The 19020-nt window shown below is 34.1% G+C and overlaps 2 protein-coding genes across 3 annotated transcripts in view; one reads left to right on the top strand and one right to left on the bottom strand.

The window, feature by feature from the left end:
- CARPA (Carbonic anhydrase-related protein A) overlaps positions 1-19020 on the bottom strand; it is a 100037-nt gene that overhangs the window by 19412 nt on the left and 61605 nt on the right. Inside the window, exon 6 of the mRNA XM_969080.5 lies at positions 15557-15623. Within this exon, the coding sequence (XP_974173.2) occupies positions 15557-15623 (67 nt within the window). The remainder of the gene's footprint in view (positions 1-15556; positions 15624-19020) is intronic.
- Positions 2468-5036, top strand: LOC107397843 (uncharacterized). Of its 2 annotated transcripts, XR_010335370.1 has the most exons (3): positions 2468-2796; positions 2843-4155; positions 4202-5036. XR_010335370.1 is itself a non-coding variant. In XM_015979522.2 (2 exons), the coding sequence occupies exons 1-2, from the start codon at positions 3876-3878 to the stop codon at positions 5005-5007; spliced, it is 1086 nt and encodes a 361-aa protein (XP_015835008.1). In that variant the 5' UTR covers positions 3820-3875; the 3' UTR covers positions 5008-5036. The 2 variants fall into 2 exon arrangements, 1 of the variants encoding a protein (XP_015835008.1); XM_015979522.2 differs by lacking the exon at positions 2468-2796 and having other exon boundaries at positions 3820-4155.

The following is a 19020-nucleotide window of genomic DNA, read 5'->3' as shown; positions in this document are numbered from 1 at the left end:
AATGAATGACAAGAAAAGGTGGTTAAAAACCTAAATATGTTGCTGAAAACACATTTTGAAAAGTGTCCAACAGAATTCCATCAAAGAAATTACAAAAAATTCTGTCGGAATGTACAGCTACAGCTCCGAAAATTTTGTGTCTGACACTTGACACAAATGTCTAGAGAGAAATCTCAGATGTAAACTTATCATAAAAATCTCTGTTATTTGCTAAGGTAGTGCATATCTTATTGGTTTTAACTGAGGTTTAATTTTATCTCTCGGTTAAATATGTTTCCGGAAACTGGGCCTAATAGGCAGTGATTTGAAGAAATTAAATTCCATGTTATCTTTACCAAAAAAATTAATGTAAAACTTTTTTGTTTTTACATTTTTCATGACAGAACTTGTTTTCTGTAGCTGCTTCTGCTAATTTTAATTTAATATAATAGATTTTGAATATCTATGCTCAGAAATCAGATTTGTTTTGAATTATTGTTGGTGCCAAATTTATTCGCTTAGTTTTAGAAACTATAAATATTATAACTCTAATCAAGTTATTTTTCATTATTTCCACTCTCCTATCACCCTTTAGCAATATACAGAGTGGTCCAGCCCAGCTACCGTCTTCTGCAGCTACGTTATTACTAAAGTTGATCTTTTGATATTTTGTAGACGTTATTTATACTCTAGGATGCATTTCAAGGAAATATTTTTGATTATACAGAATATTTCAAAAAAGTGTGATGTCATAATGATAAAATTTTTTATTGGCAAGCTATTATTTTTTTTGTGTTTATTAGGATGCCCTTTTAGTTTTTTACATGTCCTTGAAGTTCTTTTCAAATCGGTTCAGGGATTATTGTTAAAAAAAATAAAAACCAAAAAAATCGGTTTTTCACCTGTAGTTTTAAAAATTAATAACAAGTAGAAACAGTGGATTTTTGTTGACATTATTACTAGGTACGTGTTGTCCAAGGTCTAGCAGACTTATTAATTATGTTTGATTGATCTAAGTTACTACAGGATGTTTACAATTTATTTCCAAACTTTTTAAAATTTAGAGCCTTATATTTTGCTAATTTCTAATATTTCAAATGGCAACCTCTTTTTATTTTTATATCATTCGAAGCAGAATTAAAAAACGAACATTTTTTATTATTTGCCAAAAACTCATTTGTTCAACTATTTTAGTGACAAATTTTAACGAACAATTGTGGAAAATGAACCTCGGATTTGACGAACTGATTTTGATGCATTTTTTGAGTTCGTTATATTCGGAGACCACCGTACATGTAAAAAAAAACAATTTTAAAATGTAGACACTCCAGAGATCAGATGCCTAGTAACTTAGTAAATTACGTACGTATTTTTATACTTCCCTAGTATAGGAAATTGAGAACAATTTAATCCGTCAACTCGTCTCAGATTAATAGTTTTTAGCAAGATTTATAGGAGCATATTAAAATAATAAATATTTTTTTACGACAAAATTGTTTATTCTATACTAACTTGCTTCCATCAAATATACCATCATTTGGAAGGACCCGACTTTAGAAATTAAATAAAGGGCGTTTGTTGAAGACGTAGTTGAAATGAGATTAGACGATGTTTGGTGGCCGCTTTGCAAATCCATACTTATGCACAAAGTCCAAAAACACACACAGAGAGACGAATGTGTTCTCCTTTTTGATTTGTGTGTGTCCCTCGGACCGGCTTCCTTTGGTAAACATCCCGGACTTTTTATGTTCCCGTGTCGTTAAAATGCGATGAAAAATGGTGTCGAATTCCGGAGTGAGGTTGTTTATTGGTTGGCTAAGAGCGTCGCTATCTGCACTCAGCAATGGTATGATTTACTACCCGATATAGACGCCACGCTGCGGTGTACCGGATAACAGCGACGATTTATGGATTCGTTACTAAAATAAACCCGATTTTAATTATCGCGACCATTAAAAGTAAATAAAAACACAACACCGGCCAAGGGCCTTCATTAACGCCCGGAATGCGGCAAATTCCGGATTGTTTTACTTAAATTAACTGGCCACATGCCGACACGGAAATTTCCGGTACATCGGATTCGATCACCGGAGATACATTTTTGCCGCTTTGATCAAACCTGGAAGACAGTTGCTTGGAAAATCGGGCACATCTGAATTTAATGAACTAATTGGGATTTTAGAGAAGGAGCCGGAGTTGAAGTTACTTGCAATTACGGGCGACGGTCTGAATAAGACTTGCACGAGATAGGCTTCATTTGTTTAGAACGGAAACTAAAAATGTGCACTTTATTCTTTTGACAACTTTAACTGGAATAAGAGAAACGTACAAGCAATTTCTTCTCTACACTGGAACAAAGCCTTTGAATCATTTCCGCTCCGCAGTCAAGCAACATGAAAACAAACCCTTGTCTTTTCATTACTGTTGTAATTCACAATTAGAAAAAATTCGGCAAAGTGAGCTTTAAAAAAAATTCCAACTACCGGTTGCCACCAACAACTAAATAAATAAAAACTTGTCATTTTCCCTCATTAACAATGAATCTCTGGTACACTTTGTTGCCACTATTTTTGCAACAAGTCGTTGCGGAAGACCAGATCTACAATCGCGTTGTTCTAATCGTCGACGAAGGAATCAGTGATCCAATTGAGCGATTCATAGGGACAGGAAATGTGTTAAATGAGAGATGGGTTCTGGCACTGGACCAAATCATCAATCCTCAAGCAGACTTGGTGGTAATTACAGGACATGAAGTTTCCATTGACATTGCCAAGAATAAGAACAAGTACCGTGTGATAGACGTGTGGAACCAAATAGGTACAGTTTAGACATTTACAGCTTTCCCTGCAAGCAAAATTTCCAGACGAGGCTAAACCTGAACAAGCTCTGACTTTATTAGAAACCTTGGTTGATATAAAATTTAATGATTTATCGATTGGTGGGACCATGTTTTACCATTTCACTCCTAAAGCTCAGCTCTCCAACTGTGAACTAGTGACTTGGAATTTAGACTTGAGAAAAAAGAAATGGAAACAAAACCGAATCCCTGTCAATCTTGTAGACAATCCGACCACTTGTAAAACCGACACTGACCAACAATCTTGTGTCACTGCTTTGAATACGAAAAATTTATTAAATTCGTGTGCCGATCTGGGGGCCCCTCTCGTATGTAATGTATCCTTGGAAGGAATAAATCTTGCGGAAGAAGCCAATCAGTGCAATAAACCTCCAGCTGCATCTGTTAGTAAAGTGTACCTTTTCGGACAAGATTCCAGCATTCTACCCTTCTTGTACGGTCGCGAAAAAAGACAGGCCTCTAATGAGACGTCAGAAGACCCCAGCAGTGAGGCTACTAGTGAGTCAAGCGAGGAATCAACCAAACTTGGGAAACACTGGCAATTTGTGCTGAAATCCGCTCGTTTGGAACCAGGCGATGTATCGTATAATAACGATTATTTGGTTAAGTCTCCGGATTATGAAATTCAAAACATGGACATGAATCCAAGTGATCGAGAGGAATATTCGGACTATCTCAAAAATGTGGTGCTAAGAATGAGAAAGCCATGTCTACTAGGAGGAAAAATAATTTCAAGCAACATTAAACTGTTCAACAGGACAATGCATATTTGCTTGCTTTTGTTCTCTTATTTCCTGTTAACAATTATTTAATAAAGACGTAGTGTAATTGTTTTTCTAAACCTTTAACTTTATTGAAACTGTTTGATTTCCTTAATTTTTTTAATCACCTCTTCCTGGTAGAAATTCATGAACGCAAAAGTAAGAAAGCTTCCTTGCGTCATACTAATACACTCGTCGTGGCTTTTAAAAAAAGTTTCAACATTCGGTTGCCACCAACAACTAAATAAATAAAAATTTGTCATTTTCCCTCATTAACAATGAATCTCTGGTACACTTTGTTGCCACTATTTTTGCAACAAGTCGTTGCGGAAGACCAGATCTACAATCGCGTTGTTCTAATCGTTGACGAAGGAATCAGTGATCCAATTGAGCGATTCATAGGAACAGGAAATGTGTTAAATGAGAGATGGCTTCTGGCACTGGACCAAATCATCAATCCTCAAGCAGACTTGGTGGTAACTACAGGACAAGAAGTTTCCACTGACATTGCCAAAAATAAGAACAAGTACCGTGTGATAGACGTGTGGAACCAAATAGGTACAGTTTAAACATTTACAGCTTTCCCTACAAGCAAAATTTCCAGACGAGGCCAAACCTGAACAAGCTCTGACTTTATTAGAAACCTTGGTTGATATAAAATTTAATGATTTATCGATTGGTGGGACCATGTTTTACCATTTCACTCCTAAAGCTCAGCTCTCCAACTGTGAACTAGTGACTTGGAATTTAGACTTGAGAAAAAAGAAATGGAAACAAAACCGAATCCCTGTCAATCTTGTAGATAATCCAACCACTTGTAAAACCGACACCGACCAACAATCTTGTGTCAGTGCTTTGAATACGAAAAATTTATTAAATTCGTGTGCCGATCTGGGGGCCCCTCTCGTATGTAATGTATCCTTGGAAGGAATAAATCTTGCGGAAGAAGCCAATCAGTGCAATAAACCTCCAGCTGCATCTGTTAGTAAAGTGTATATTTTCGGACAAGATTCCAGCATTCTACCCTTCTTGTACGGTCGCGAAAAAAGACAGGCCTCTAATGAGACGTCAGAAGACCCCAGCAGTGAGGCTACTAGTGAGTCAAGCGAGGAATCAACCAAACTTGGGAAACACTGGCAATTTGTGCTGAAATCCGCTCGTTTGGAACCAGGCGATGTATCGTATAATAACGATTATTTGGTTAAGTCTCCGGATTATGAAATTCAAAACATGGACATGAATCCAAGTGATCGAGAGGAATATTCGGACTATCTCAAAAATGTGGTGCTAAGAATGAGAAAGCCATGTCTACTAGGAGGAAAAATAATTTCAAGCAACATTAAACTGTTCAACAGGACAATGCATATTTGCTTGCTTTTGTTCTCTTATTTCCTGTTAACAATTATTTAATAAAGACGTAGTGTAATTGTTTTTCTAAACCTTTAACTTTATTGAAACTGTTTGATTTCCTTAATTTTTTGAATCACCTCTTCCTGGTACAAATTCATGAACGCAAAAGTAAGAAAGCTTCCTTCCGTCATACTAATACACTCGTCGTGGCTTTTAAAAAAAATTTCAACTACCAGTTGCCACCAACAACTAAATAAATAAAAATTTGTCATTTTCCCTCATTAACAATGAATCTCTAGTACACTTTGTTGCCACTATTTTTGCAACAAATCGTTGCGGAAGACCAGATCTACAATCGCGTTGTTCTAATCGTCGACGAAGAAATCAGTGATCCAATTGAGCGATTCATAGGGACAGGAAATGTGTTAAATGAGAGATGGGTTCTGGCACTGGACCAAATTATCAATCCTCAAGCAAACTTGGTGGTAATTACAGGACATGAAGTTTCCATTGACATTGCGAAGAATAAGGACAAGTACCGTGTTATAGACGTGTGGAACCAAATAGGTACAGTTTAAACATTTACAGCTTTCCCTACAAGCAAAATTTCCAGACGAGGCCAATCCTGAACAAGCTCTGACTTTATTAGAAACCTTGGTTGATATAAAATTTAATGATTTATCGATTGGTGGGACCATGTTTTACCATTTCACTCCGAAAGCTCAGCTCTCCAACTGTGAACTAGTGACTTGGAATTTAGACTTGAGAAAAAAGAAATGGCAACAAAACCGAATCCCTGTCAATCTTGTAGATAATCCGACCACTTGTAAAACCGACACCGACCAACAATCTTGTGTCAGTGCTTCGAATACGAAACATATATTAAATACGTGTGCCGATCTGGGGGCCCCCCTCGTATGTAATGTATCCTTGGAAGGAATAAATCTTGCGGAAGAAACCAATCAGTGCAATAAACCTCCAGCTGCATCTGTTAGTAAAGTGTACCTTTTCGGACAAGATTCCAGCATTCTACCTTTCTTGTACGGTCGCGAAAAAAGACAGGCCTCTAATGAGACGTCAGAGGACTCCAGCAGTGAGGCTACTAGTGAGTCAAGCGAGGAATCAACCAAACTTGGGAAACACTGGCAATTTGTGCTGAAATCCGCTCGTTTGGAACCAGGCGATGTATCGTATAATAACGATTATTTGGTTAAGTCTCCGGATTATGAAATTCAAAACATGGACATGAATCCAAGTGATCGAGAGGAATATTCGGACTATCTCAAAAATGTGGTGCTAAGAATGAGAAAGCCATGTCTACTAGGAGGAAAAATAATTTCAAGCAACATTAAACTGTTCAACAGGACAATGCATATTTGCTTGCTTTTGTCCTCTTATTTCCTGTTAACAATTATTTAATAAAAACGTAGTGTAATTGTTTTCTAAACTTTATTGAAATTGTTTAATTTTCTTAATTTTTTTAATCACCTCTTCCTGGTAGAAATTCAAGAACGCAAAAGTAAGAAAGCTTCCTTGCGTCACACTAATACACTCGTCGTGGCAAAGTGAAGCTGGTTTGATGCACTGTTGGGGCCATTCCAGAAGTCCGACGACTCCAAACTCGCAAAAAACGGGTAATCCACTGTCAAAGGTGCACAGTTTGATGTCCCGGTCCACTTTGGTAGTGGCATACAAAGTCGGGTCAGTTGCTTCATTCGCCCATATTTTTACCAAATTGGTGGTAACTCCAAACGCGTGCAAAAGCTCGTAATTGTAGATTTTGTTGCGTTTTATGGAGAACGTTACGTGGCACTCTTTGAACGTTTGGTGTGGTTGGACGTGGGCTTGACTGATAGCAAACCCATAGAAATTGATATTTTCTAAGGTTTTTGCTATTGCTAAGTTCGTGTCTGCTTGGAACTCTATCGATTCTAGCCTGTATCTGTACTTTGACTTATACGTGCGAAGTCCTTCGTTTGTGCAACCTAAAATTACTAACAGGTTTTTGGCAGGATAGTACGTTAGTGGTTTTTTTATTGTTAGGATGTATCTCCTGTTGAGTACTACCCCATGTGTTAAAGCTACAGGTTGCGCTCGCTCTTTTTTAATAAAACATGCAATGGGATTGGCATGAACTTTAAACAGTGAAAGATGCACAACCAGTAGGAAGGTCAAAAGTGTCACCAGTCGACACATTTTGAGCTTTGATATCTGGAACGGGAACAACTGTGCACTGTTGAATAATATTATATAATGTTTTACCGGCAAATGTGTCGCAAACTGGTTTAAAGAAGTTCTCTATGAAGCATTAGAAATATTCTGGTTTGATTTATAATTATGGAGACAGGTAACAATGACAGTTTTTCCCTGCCAACTAACAATTTTGAATTCTTGATTGTTTCATTCATAAGGGGGAGAATTCCTGTGATTCAAATAGTAACTGTTCACAAGTCATTTGCCGCCACATATTTTATATTACTCTATGTCAACACTGCCAACTGCTCAGGACAGGGTCCATCAGTAGCGCGCAATAATTAATAATTTATTTCTCAGTCTAAGTTGCAAGGCACACAATTTTTTCAACTGATTTTTATACAAAATTTTCTCCTAATTTAGAATCCGAAGTTCGATTTCTTGTATGGAATTGCCTTCATTATGCAAAAAATATTTCTGTAAAGATTTTTGAAAAACATAAAATTGGTCAAATTTTATATTTACATCGTCCTTCCTTCTGATAAAGCTAAAAGCTTAATTTTTTTTGCAAATGATTTCTCAATAGATGTGGATTCTAACGAATAGAAACGAGTTTTAGTTTGGCAAAAGCAAACTGAGAAAATTACATTTTTCTTGTAACGTTTAACTATGTTTAGTGAGATTTTCAAGATGCGAGATTTTTTTTATCAATTATCTTAAAAGATTATACGTAATCGAGATGAAATGAAGTGAATAACTTAAAATAGGTTTTAGGTGTAAAAATTATTTCGATATATTTAATACTCACCAAGTTATTGCAATTTAAATTTACTGCAAAACACGCTTGAAGTGGTAATGCAGCGTATTTTTCTTTGTACCCGTAGTCTGGCCTAATTTTCTCAGTTTTTTTTAACAAAATTAAAAGTTGTATATTTACGTTAAAACTACACACATTGAGCAATTTTTTGCAAATAAGAAGCTTCTAGCTTTATCCAGAAAAAAGATATGTCGATGTAAGTGAAATTATTGACCAATTTTAAGTTTTTCAAAAATTTCCACGTACGTTTTTTAGTATGAAAGCAATTCCAAATCAAAAAACTAATTTCGAATTCAAATTCAGCAAAAATTTTTGTATAAAAATAAGTGTTCACTAAACAAGTCCGTTTTTAAAATATGTGATCACCTACTTTTGTTTATTTTTATCAACGACTATGCTTGTACGACATTGACTTGTGCTGAAGCGAGCACACAATAGAACGATCGCTGATATCATAGGCCAGTTCCGCCAGTTAGTTTTAAGAATTTTACGAGTTAACGATTGAAAATTTCAAGTTAAAACAAAAGCTACTTTATTCCTAAGAGTCTATTACAGGGCAAAAAGTAGTATATTTTCTCTTTACCACTCATTGTAGAAGGGAAATAATTAAAATAATTAAAAAGCACCATTTTTTTTAATTTCCAGGATTTTTTTCTGAATTAAATAAAGCACTGACAGCATTTTAAAACACTTTTTCTCTTACAGCCTGAGTAGGAGAATGTATCCTGTAAATAACTTCTAAAAGTGTTAATTACAACGGTTGTAAAACAACAAGGAAAATGGTTGAAATTCGACGCTTTGTAGAGTGGGTATTCTCGCCCATAAGAAATTTTTGATTTCATTAAAAAGTTACAGTTATCAAACAAACTAATCCTTTATCTATGGGTTCAAAACCCACAACTACAGATAATGTAATACCATTTGCTTCTTTCGCACCGTTCACCCATAAAGTATTTGCTTTAAAATTAATGTTGCATATATTGTTTAATGTATCTCTCAGCATTTAAAAGAAAAAGAGCTAGAGTGAATATGCCTATTGTGAGACACATTTTTTTTTAAATTCACTTTTTTTTAATTTGAATATTTTTCATTGGGAATGAACGTTTTCTGAAATGGACATACATCTATTTTCAAGAGGAAAACGCATTAATAATTTGAATTTTTATTTTAGTTTAAAAGTTTGATTTCTTCAAATATGTGAAATTTACCTGTTTAAAAAAAAGGGTTTCCAATATGAGACAGTATACGTTCTCAGTATGAAACTTTTCATAAGAAACCAAGTCGAAAATAACCAACCATTTTATTGATACATGTTTTATTTAATGATACAAAATAAACAATAAACAAATTAACAGTTTTTCGTAAAATAAAAAATAACTCTGAAAACATATTTAAACGTCTTTTTAGGTTTTATATCCACAAAACAAAAGACACAGACAATCATTTTTTATTTAATTTCCCCTTATTGCGTCCTCACATTTGTATCAATTTCAGCCAATATTCAAGTGTCTCATATTAGGGTTCAAATTTTTTTTTAGAGTTTTGGATTAATCGGAAGAAGTAAGTATAAAATATATCAAACAAACGGCATAACAAATAAATACTTCAGAATATTATCTGTATGTTAATAACAATCAACACTATCATTTTATTCACTTATACGACAAGAGCTACAAAAATTTTAGCGACCGGTGTACAAAAATTTATGGCACAGTTAACTGATTTCCAGCAGTGCCCCTTCGCTTTTGATATAGGGTTTAATAATAAACAATTGGCAATACAGAACAGTGGTGCCTTTTTTGAAAAAAGTTTTAACTTGTAAATAAAGCGGTATCTCATCTATATTATCTATAATATAGTGCAAAATAATAAATTTCCGTTCAAAACATTGATAATTTGGTTAATAAACACAGATATTTATAAACACTGCTACAATTTCTATTTTTTACCAATCACTAAACAACCCATAATTCCAAGTAATTATTGTCTCACATTTTTTAATAAAATTCGATTTTATCATTTTATCATTTTTTGAAAATAATGTGATACCTACATTCTGAACTATAACTGGGAAAGGTATAGCTTTCCTTTTAATCGTAAGTAAACATTTTTTTACGTGGGTGTACTTGCAATAATAGATTTGACTTATCTGTGATTGACTTTCTATTAGTCCTTAGCTATGGTCCTAAGGATATTTCGGACTCGTGTAAAGAAAGGGCAGTTGCCCGCGTAGTAATTTCAATTCTGGCGCAAAACCGCACGCAATAACCCGTTTAACGTTTATGTTGTTTATGCATTAGTCGCATGTGACAGTGTGAAAGGGTTTTGATAGTGAAAAGTGGGGGTGTGTATGGCGTGTCCTGGTCCAACGTGACAATGACAAGTTGGCCGTATATCCCTTTGGACCACTTGAACAAATACGCTTAAACTGACGCAACCGCCACCGATTGTTATTTATACTTATTTACGTTGGACGCACACTTGGGACTGATTGATTATTGTTTGAACGGGACGACGCGATCGTTATGAAATCATTCGACGCTAATTCCACTTGAGAGGCTTCATAAAACACACGTTATTTCAGGTGCAATTAAACCAAATGGATTTGACATTAAGCGCGCCCTTAAATAACTTATTTGACATCAAACGCACGCCGAGGTTTTGGATGTGTCGAGTGATTTTTACACTAGCGACTTCACAAATCAACTTTTGTTTTGTGATAAGCTCGATAAATTACGTGTACGTCCTGCGAGACGCAGTCGCTAAAATTTTAATATCTGATGGTACATGAAAGACGGAAAAATGCAAAAAGACGGCGACTTGATGAGGAATATTTACAAAAGACGCTTTTAGTATAGCCTCGCTAACATACATTATGTACGTCATTATTATGTAAATAAATGCACAATCTTAATGTCAATAATAGAATTCATTCAATTTGCATTTGAATGAGTCAGTCGTATGTTACTTGCGAGACATCCAGGCTATGATATGTGGATCGCAGCAGCATATAATGTTTACACTTTATTCCTTTTACGAAGCGTTGCGACGAAAATTGAGACGCTTATTAAAATAGGACCAAAGGCCACATTTTATCGCTGTGGCGTGTCCCAAATTACACCACACCCACATTTGAAATTTCGTTAAATCAGGTTCGATTTTTGCAATTTGTACGTCTCTGATATTGATCGGCCGTATCATTAGATATTTTATTTCCAGACGACGTAAAATTGCCTTAAATTTATAGATACATAAATATTTATGGTGGTAGTCAAACGCGCGACAGCGCACATGAATATTTTGACACTAATATTTTTGTGCAATGCAGATTATTTGATTAGTTATTGATGCTCTCGTCAGAACCACAAATAAATAACTCGCATGAATGCCCGGTGATACCATCAATTCGTTCGGAAGCACACATGCTGGGAGAATTCCAGCAATGCACGATGAGTCGGTTAATATGCTTCGGTTAATTGTCCGAATTAAACTTACTCACCGACACATGCACTGTTTAATGGATTTTTGTTTTGCCAAAATTCTAACGGAAAAACGAGTGATTTAATCAGAGATTATGGAAGTGATGCATTAGTTTCACTAGCGGGGGCTTTTTTGGCCCAAGGGTTGGCGGGCTAGGGACGACAGAATGATAAATGCAACACGTAAACATTACTCACAATTGAAACAGCAGGCCCGTAATTTTGATCCAAATCTAGCTTTCTTCCCAGCGTTCGCCGTAGATTAAATATAAATTTAATTAGCTAGTTGCAAACTAGCCAACAACACGCAATTAAAAACTGCATTTAGTTAATGATTGTCGGCAATTTGTGTTAATAAAGTCGTGTAATTATATTTGCCAGTTTCTTAATTATAATCGCCTCCTCCATAAACCTGCTGTGAATAATTTAAGGCGCCGGCAAAATGCAACTCCGGTTGCACCTCTCTTCACAAAGCTTCTTTGTCCCGACAATCCGATTACCGGTTGGTCGTTGCCACCTCCGCTTCGAAAATGCGACCCGAAGAATCAATTTGCTTGCCCTGTTCTCCTCTAAACGGCTCACACTCTCACTTACAATAATATTAGACCAACTTGTGTAATTATACATTTCCCCATTCCCCCTTGCCCTTCGTCAACTTGTTGAGACGATACGAGCCTGAAGTGTAACCTTGTAAGTGATCCAGTTACAAAGTTTCCATTAATTTACATTATTGAATTTGCGCTCTGTGCACATATCCACATATGCAATTCAACCACTTCAAGCGGATTGATGCTTCGTGTTGCCTATGATTTCGAAATGGGGTATTATTAAACAATCCGTAACAATCTAGCCAGGCGGATATGATGTGCTTCGGTTTGGATTGCTACTAGTATTTCTCAACGTTTTATTCGCATATGAATGAAAACGATGACACTAGGCGAATATAAAAGCAAGCTCTCAAATTACGCCACTGTTTCGAAACACAAAAATTGGTTTTTGATTTAGTCTTAATACCAACAAAAATGCTACATGCACTTAAGCGTATGTGCAACAAAAGAGCTTACTTTTTTCTGAACTACATAAAATTTGTAACGAGAATAGTGGTTCACAATAATGTATTTTATAAAACTACTAAACTACTTTAGACGCCTTAATGTCCGTGCACGAGATATGAAACTTGTGATGGAGGTAAACTACAGTTAAACAGTTAATGGCTGTTGTTGTAAGAGAGCCCTAATCTTTAAATTAAAAATTACATTTTTACAATTATTCAAGAGCTCCCTCCTATTCTTCGTGTTTAAACCAGTGGTAGCATTATGAATAAAGGTAGTACAATTTATTGGATTTTGGTACTATCGTGGCGCATCCACCAAAATTAGAAATTAGAATTATAATCTTTAAATTAAAGATTACTTTTTTTACAATTATTTAAGAGTTCTTTTCTATACTTCGTATTTATATCAGTGGTAGCAATGATTGAATAAAGGTAATACAATTTATTAGATTCAGGTACTATCCCGGCGCATCCACCAAAATTCAAAACTCAAACCCTAGTCTTTAAATTGAGTTGACGTTTTTTACAATTAATCAAAAGTTCCTTCTTATACTTTGTGTTTAAACCAGTGGTAGCATTATTTAGACAAAGTTAATACAATTTATTGGATGTAGGTACTCTCCATCCACCAAAATTAGAAATTAGAATCCAAATCTTTAAATTAAAAATTACATTTTTTACAATTATTCAAGAGTTCCTTCATATTATTTGTGTTTAAACAAGTGGAAACATTATTTGATTAAAAGTAATACAATTTATTGGATTTCGGTACTATTTTGGCGCATCCACCAAAATTAGAAATTAGAACCCTAATCTTTAAATTGAAGATTACATTTTTTACAATTATTCAAGAGTTCCTTCCTATATTTCGTATTTATATTAGTGATAGCATTATTTGAATAAAAATAATACAATTATTAGATTTAAGTACCATCCCAGCGCATCCACCAAAATTAAAAACTAGAACCCTAATTTTTTAATTAAAAATTATTTTTTTTATTTATTTAAGACTTTTTTCCTACATTTCGTATTTAAACCAAAGGTAACATTATTTGAATAAAGGTAGTACAATTTATTGGATTCCGGTAGCATCGTGGCGCATCCACCAAAATTAGAAATTGGAATTATAATCTTTAAAGATTACTTTTTTACAATTATTCAAGAGTTCTTTTCTATACTTTGTGTTTATATCAGTGGTAGCAATGTTTGAATAAAGGTAATTCAATTTATTAGATTTAGGTACTATCCTAGCGCATCCAACAAAATTCAAAACTCGAACCCTAGTCTTTAAATTAAAGACTACGTTTTTTTACAATTATTTAAAAGTTCCTTCTTATACTTTGTGTTTAAGCTAGTGGTAGCATTATTTGGACAAAGGTGATACAATTTATTGGATTTAGGTATTCTCCATCCACCAAAATTATAAATTAGAATCCAAATCTTGAAATAAAAAATTACATTTTTTACAATTATTCAAGAGTTCTTTCATATTCTTTGTGTTTAAACTAATAGAAGCAATATTTAAATTAAGGTAATACAATTTATTGGATTTCGGTACTATTCCGGCGCATCCACCAAAATTAGAAATTAGAACCCGAATCTTTAAATTAAAGATTACATTTTTTACAATTATTCAAGAGTTCCTTCCTATATTTCGTGTTTTCACTAGTAGTAGCAATATTTGAATAAAAATAATACAATTTATTGGATTTAAGTACCATCCCGGCGCATCCACCGAAATTAAAAACTAGAACCCTAATTTTTTATTTAAATTATTATTTTTTATTCATTTAAGAGTTTTTCCTACACTTTGTGTTTATTTAAATAAAGGTAAAACAATTTATTGAATTTTGGTACTAGCCCAGCGCATCTTCTAAAATTAGAAACTTGAATCATAATCTTTAAATTAAACATTAGATTTTTTACAATTATTTAAGAGTTCTTTCCTGTACTTAGTGTTTAAACTAGTGATAGCATTATTTGAGTAACGGTAATAAAGTTTATTGGATTTAAGTACAATCCCGGCGCATCAACCAAAATTAGAACTAGAACTAGAACCCTAATTTCTTAATTAAAAATATATTTTTTTATTTATTAAAACGTTTTTTCCTACACTTTGTGTTTAAACTAGTGGTAGCATTATTTGAATAAAGGTAATAGAATTTATTGGATTTCGGTACTATTCTAGCGCATCCACCAAATTTTGAAGCTAAAACCCTAATCTTTAAATTAAAAATTATATTTTTTCCTCTACTTTGCATTTAAACTAGTGGTAGCATTATTTCAGTAATGCAGTTTATTACTATCCCGGCGCATCCACCAAAATTAGGAATTTTAGGTTTGACGAAAATTAAAAATTACGTTAAATAACGTCTGTTTCTGTGGCTGGCGGTAGAGTGAGTAACTTTCGGAGTTTATTATAGGCTTGGACAGTAAAAAAGGAATAAGTAATAAAAGATTTATCGCAACATTAACAGTCTGAGAAATGACCGTTACACCTTGCGGAGTGGCGTCGGGCGTATTAATAATTTAAACAAGCGTATCGGGCATTGTGATTTATTATCTGTAGCAGTCTTGCGGTGTGGGTGCTATTCGCTCGGTATTGTTTACAGCACCGCAGGTTAAATGAATTGTCGTATTGTTTGTTATTAATTATGATATCGGTTTATAGAGGCTGGGGTCTGTAAATGGATATCGTTTAATGCTCGGAAGTGTAGTGGTGACAGAGCATCGTTTGATAAATGAACCTGAGGGCGACTTTGATAATTGTTTCTGGGTGACGCTTGTTTGTGTCACGTGTTGACTTCTTAACGGAAGTGGAATAACTAATGGAGTTTTAATAGACGACGTTAGATCCCCACACGCACCTTAACTTGTTAGTCTTAGATATGTTTCATTACGGTAAAAGTGCCACACACCGGAGTGACACGCGAGCGGCTTCATCTAAATGCCGTGTCATAAATAATACAGTCGGGGGTTGTATATGGCGTGACTCGAATGATTGACCTCTTCTTTAATTAACCATAAATCAAGCAATATTCACTTTGGCCTCCTCGCGGAACTCACCTTTGTACATCACTGTGCTGAAAACGTTGGTGATTATCCTGAATTCCGGATTGGACCTGTCGCCGATCTGGAAAATATAAAAAAACCGTTATTAGACAAAGCAAACATCGCACAACACCGCAGCCTTGCCCATCTGTGGCGTGACTAAAATCATTCTTGGCTCTTTCGACTCTCGGCCACGCTATTGCATATCACATACTCCAAGCTAATTTAAAAACATAAGTGCCTTGTTGCTATTTGTTATCTCTGATGGATCGCATTCGCCCTAATTAAAAAATTCAACGCTGCAAAACGGTGCAGCGGTCGATGCAAAGACACGACATTGCGTTACGATTTATGCAGCTTCCTGTTACTAAATCTGCACTCTAGTGATGAATTTTTCGCATATAGACACAAACTACAAATTAAATATTAATTTATTAATCGAACAGTACATTACAAAATGCTTTCCACTCGTCAATAAATAAATGCATCAATAAATATAAAACAGCACATATTAAGAGCCTACATTAGACACTTTTTAGCTTCTAATATAACTGAAGCTATAAAATTTTGTATACAATCTAAATCGACCATTCTGAACTTAACTAAATTATTTTCAAAATGGCTGAATTTCCAAAACTACGAGAAAATAAAATTTTAAATAGTAACCACCTATTTTAATGTAATTTTAAATTCGTCTCTTGAAGTGAAATATATCCTAATCGTATTCTAATCATATCATAGTTTTTGATGTAATTTAATTTTTTTATACAAATTTTTATTTGCAGGGGTGCATTTAAAATATCCCAGCTTGTAAACTCTTTATAATAATTAAATAATTCTTTTGCATTTGATAGCCAAAGGTTCAAGAAGTTTTCTCGAGTCCTTAGGTTTGTCATGGGCTGCTATGATTTTTTTAAAATAATGATTAAAAAATAATTATAACACGGTTTTTTCAATGGCAGTAAAAAAACATCAATTTTTATGCAGACTTTTCTTAAATTCTTCTATATCTATCTCTTACATTTTTTGAAATAATCGCAAAACTCAGAATTTTGGCTCATAATTTTCATAAATAAAACAAAGTTTAAAAAACCCGACACACCAAACCTTTATTTAAAAACACAAGAATATAAACAGTTTATATTCTCACCTGAGGATGACCACTTTGTGGTTGAAACGCGTAGTGTATTTTAATAAAGGTTTGGTGTGTCGGGTTTTTTAAATTTTCTTTTATTTAGTTTCCACGCCAAGGAAATCCAACAAGGAGCATAATTTTCATTTTTAATCAAGTAAACTTTTGAAAAATACGATAAAATTGTGCTCTTAATTAATTAAGAAAATAGGTCGTTCCATTAGCAAAAAATGAGTCACAGCAGTTTTTTGAAAATTATTTTTAAAAAATCATACTAGCCACGAATTTTGTCAGTTGACAATTTTGAAAATTCTAGAACATTCTTCAAACCTTCGATTATCGAATGCAAAAAAAATTATTCACTTATCGCAAATGGTTCAAAGGCAGTGATATTTTAGATATACCACCACCGATAAACCAAAAAAATACATATTCAAAAACTATGACAGATAAGTAGCCACAACTTGGGTAAATTTTACTTAGCTTGAGAAAGTGAATTCAAATATGCAATAGAAATGTGTGGTTACTATTTAAAATTTTAAACTTGACGCCAACTTTTGTAGTTCTAAAAGCTCAGCCATTTTAAAAACAATTTAGTTAAACTCAGAATAGTCGATTTGAATCGTATACAAAATTTTAAAGCTCAAGCTATATTAGAAGTTAATGTAAGCTCTAAAAAAATCACCCTGTATACAAACGTACAAAACGGGCAAAAAAACACATAAATCTATACGTAACTCAAAAAAAATTAATGATTTTCAAATATTTTTCCAAAATTTTGATAAAGTAAAAAGTTAAACTGAAATTGTTTTATAATTTGCAATTCAATCAATTGAATTTTTCATGAACTTCAAAGAATTGTGTTTTTCCCGAGGAGGTTTCAACTGTCTCATTGCTTATTTTATTTTATTATTGTGGCACCATTTTTCAATTTTATTTAAAAGAACAAAAGATTTGGTATTGCCAAAGAGTAGCGGACCTGAAATACTGCCTTGAGAAACCCTCACCTTCACTTCACCAAAGTTTCATTTGTAACTTTAATTGTTTTTTTTTATAATTGTCTTAAAGATAAATAAGATTCCAGTTATTTCAGTGCCGCACCCCTTATTCCACTTTGTTCAAGTTTTTCCAATTAATAGCATCTCAGGATCCATATGCTCTAGATAGATCCAGGAAAAGACCCATAACGAGTCTTTTTTCTTCTCCCTATGTTTTATTATTTGTAAAATTAAAAATATTTTTGTGAGTAAAATTTATGTTGATGATCTTTTTGAAACATAACTCGAACACTTTGGAAAAAAACGTTAAATAAGTATTACAGTTCCTAACAATTTAGCTGCGATATATCAAGATTGAAACTGATTTTGCTGTAGTACTATGTTTAATTGCATCGTGCCAAACGTTATTTAAAAATGTGTTTAGTTTATTTGCATCTTCTTCTGAATTTTCTGGCATCTAAAGATCTAATTTTTTTTTACCTCTTTCAAATATCTAAACTTACGACGTTTCTTACTAAAATAGATTTTACATAATTTAATATCTTGGCCGACTCCGCCAGATACTTGCTTTGCAAAGGCATTACATTTTTATGTAGTTTAGTTGTAGTTTGTCCAAGTATTATGGTTGGACGCGTTCTACCCTTTTGATGTAGTTGTTTGCATCCACCACGTTCCTCTGCGAGAATAAATAACGTAGAATTTGAAGAAAAAAACTGCTTCCAGTTAGATTTATTAGTTTATTGTTACTAATAAATGATTGAAAAGTAGCGCAAAATTGTTTGTGTGCACAACTAGCCGCAGTGGCGTTAAAAATTAAGCTTAAACCCCGACAGGCGCTATGTGTTGCCCAAATTGAACGCAACACATTTGAATTGAATTAACTCTTTTACGCTTGGATTTGTTATTTAATAAAGGATTACCCAACAATTAGGAAAGAAATAACTTGCGGAACGGCGCTGTAAATTTTATGTGCCCTAGTCTGGTTAGTCGTAAATGATTTATTAGTTAATGAAATTGAATATTGGCAGTAAATCGCGCCGTTTCCACAATAATGTAAACACCAGCCAGTCTTTGTGTGTGAATAATTTTCCTTGACCGTTTATTTTGCGATGAACGCGGTAACATATTTATGGAAGCATTTGCGCCGTGATGATGGGACATTTGCTGGAACTTTTATCGCCGGTGCAGCTTTTGAGAATGTGAAAAACGCACGCCGGCCGATGCATTCCAGTTTGTCGGTATGAAAAGTGCAATGCGCAGCGTTTTGCATACCAACAAGGGTCAGAGCAGTGGTCATATCGCCCCACTTGAAATATACCCCAGCGATATCTTCCGCATGAGCGGCGGAC

This window comes from Tribolium castaneum, chromosome 9 (genome assembly GCF_031307605.1).
Source record: "Tribolium castaneum strain GA2 chromosome 9, icTriCast1.1, whole genome shotgun sequence".
Classification (NCBI taxonomy): domain Eukaryota; kingdom Metazoa; phylum Arthropoda; class Insecta; order Coleoptera; family Tenebrionidae; genus Tribolium; species Tribolium castaneum.
This window is presented reverse-complemented; position numbering and strand designations above follow the sequence as displayed.

What these genes read in the sequence shown, in the direction of transcription:
- LOC107397843 (XM_015979522.2), top strand. Translation starts at nt 3,876, where the DNA reads ATGAATCTCTGGTACACTTTGTTGCCACTATTTTTGCAACAAGTCGTT. An exon ending in AGACGTGTGGAACCAAATAG is followed by an intron (nt 4,156 to 4,201) that starts GTACAGTTTAAA and finishes CAAAATTTCCAG; the next exon opens with ACGAGGCCAAACCTGAACAA.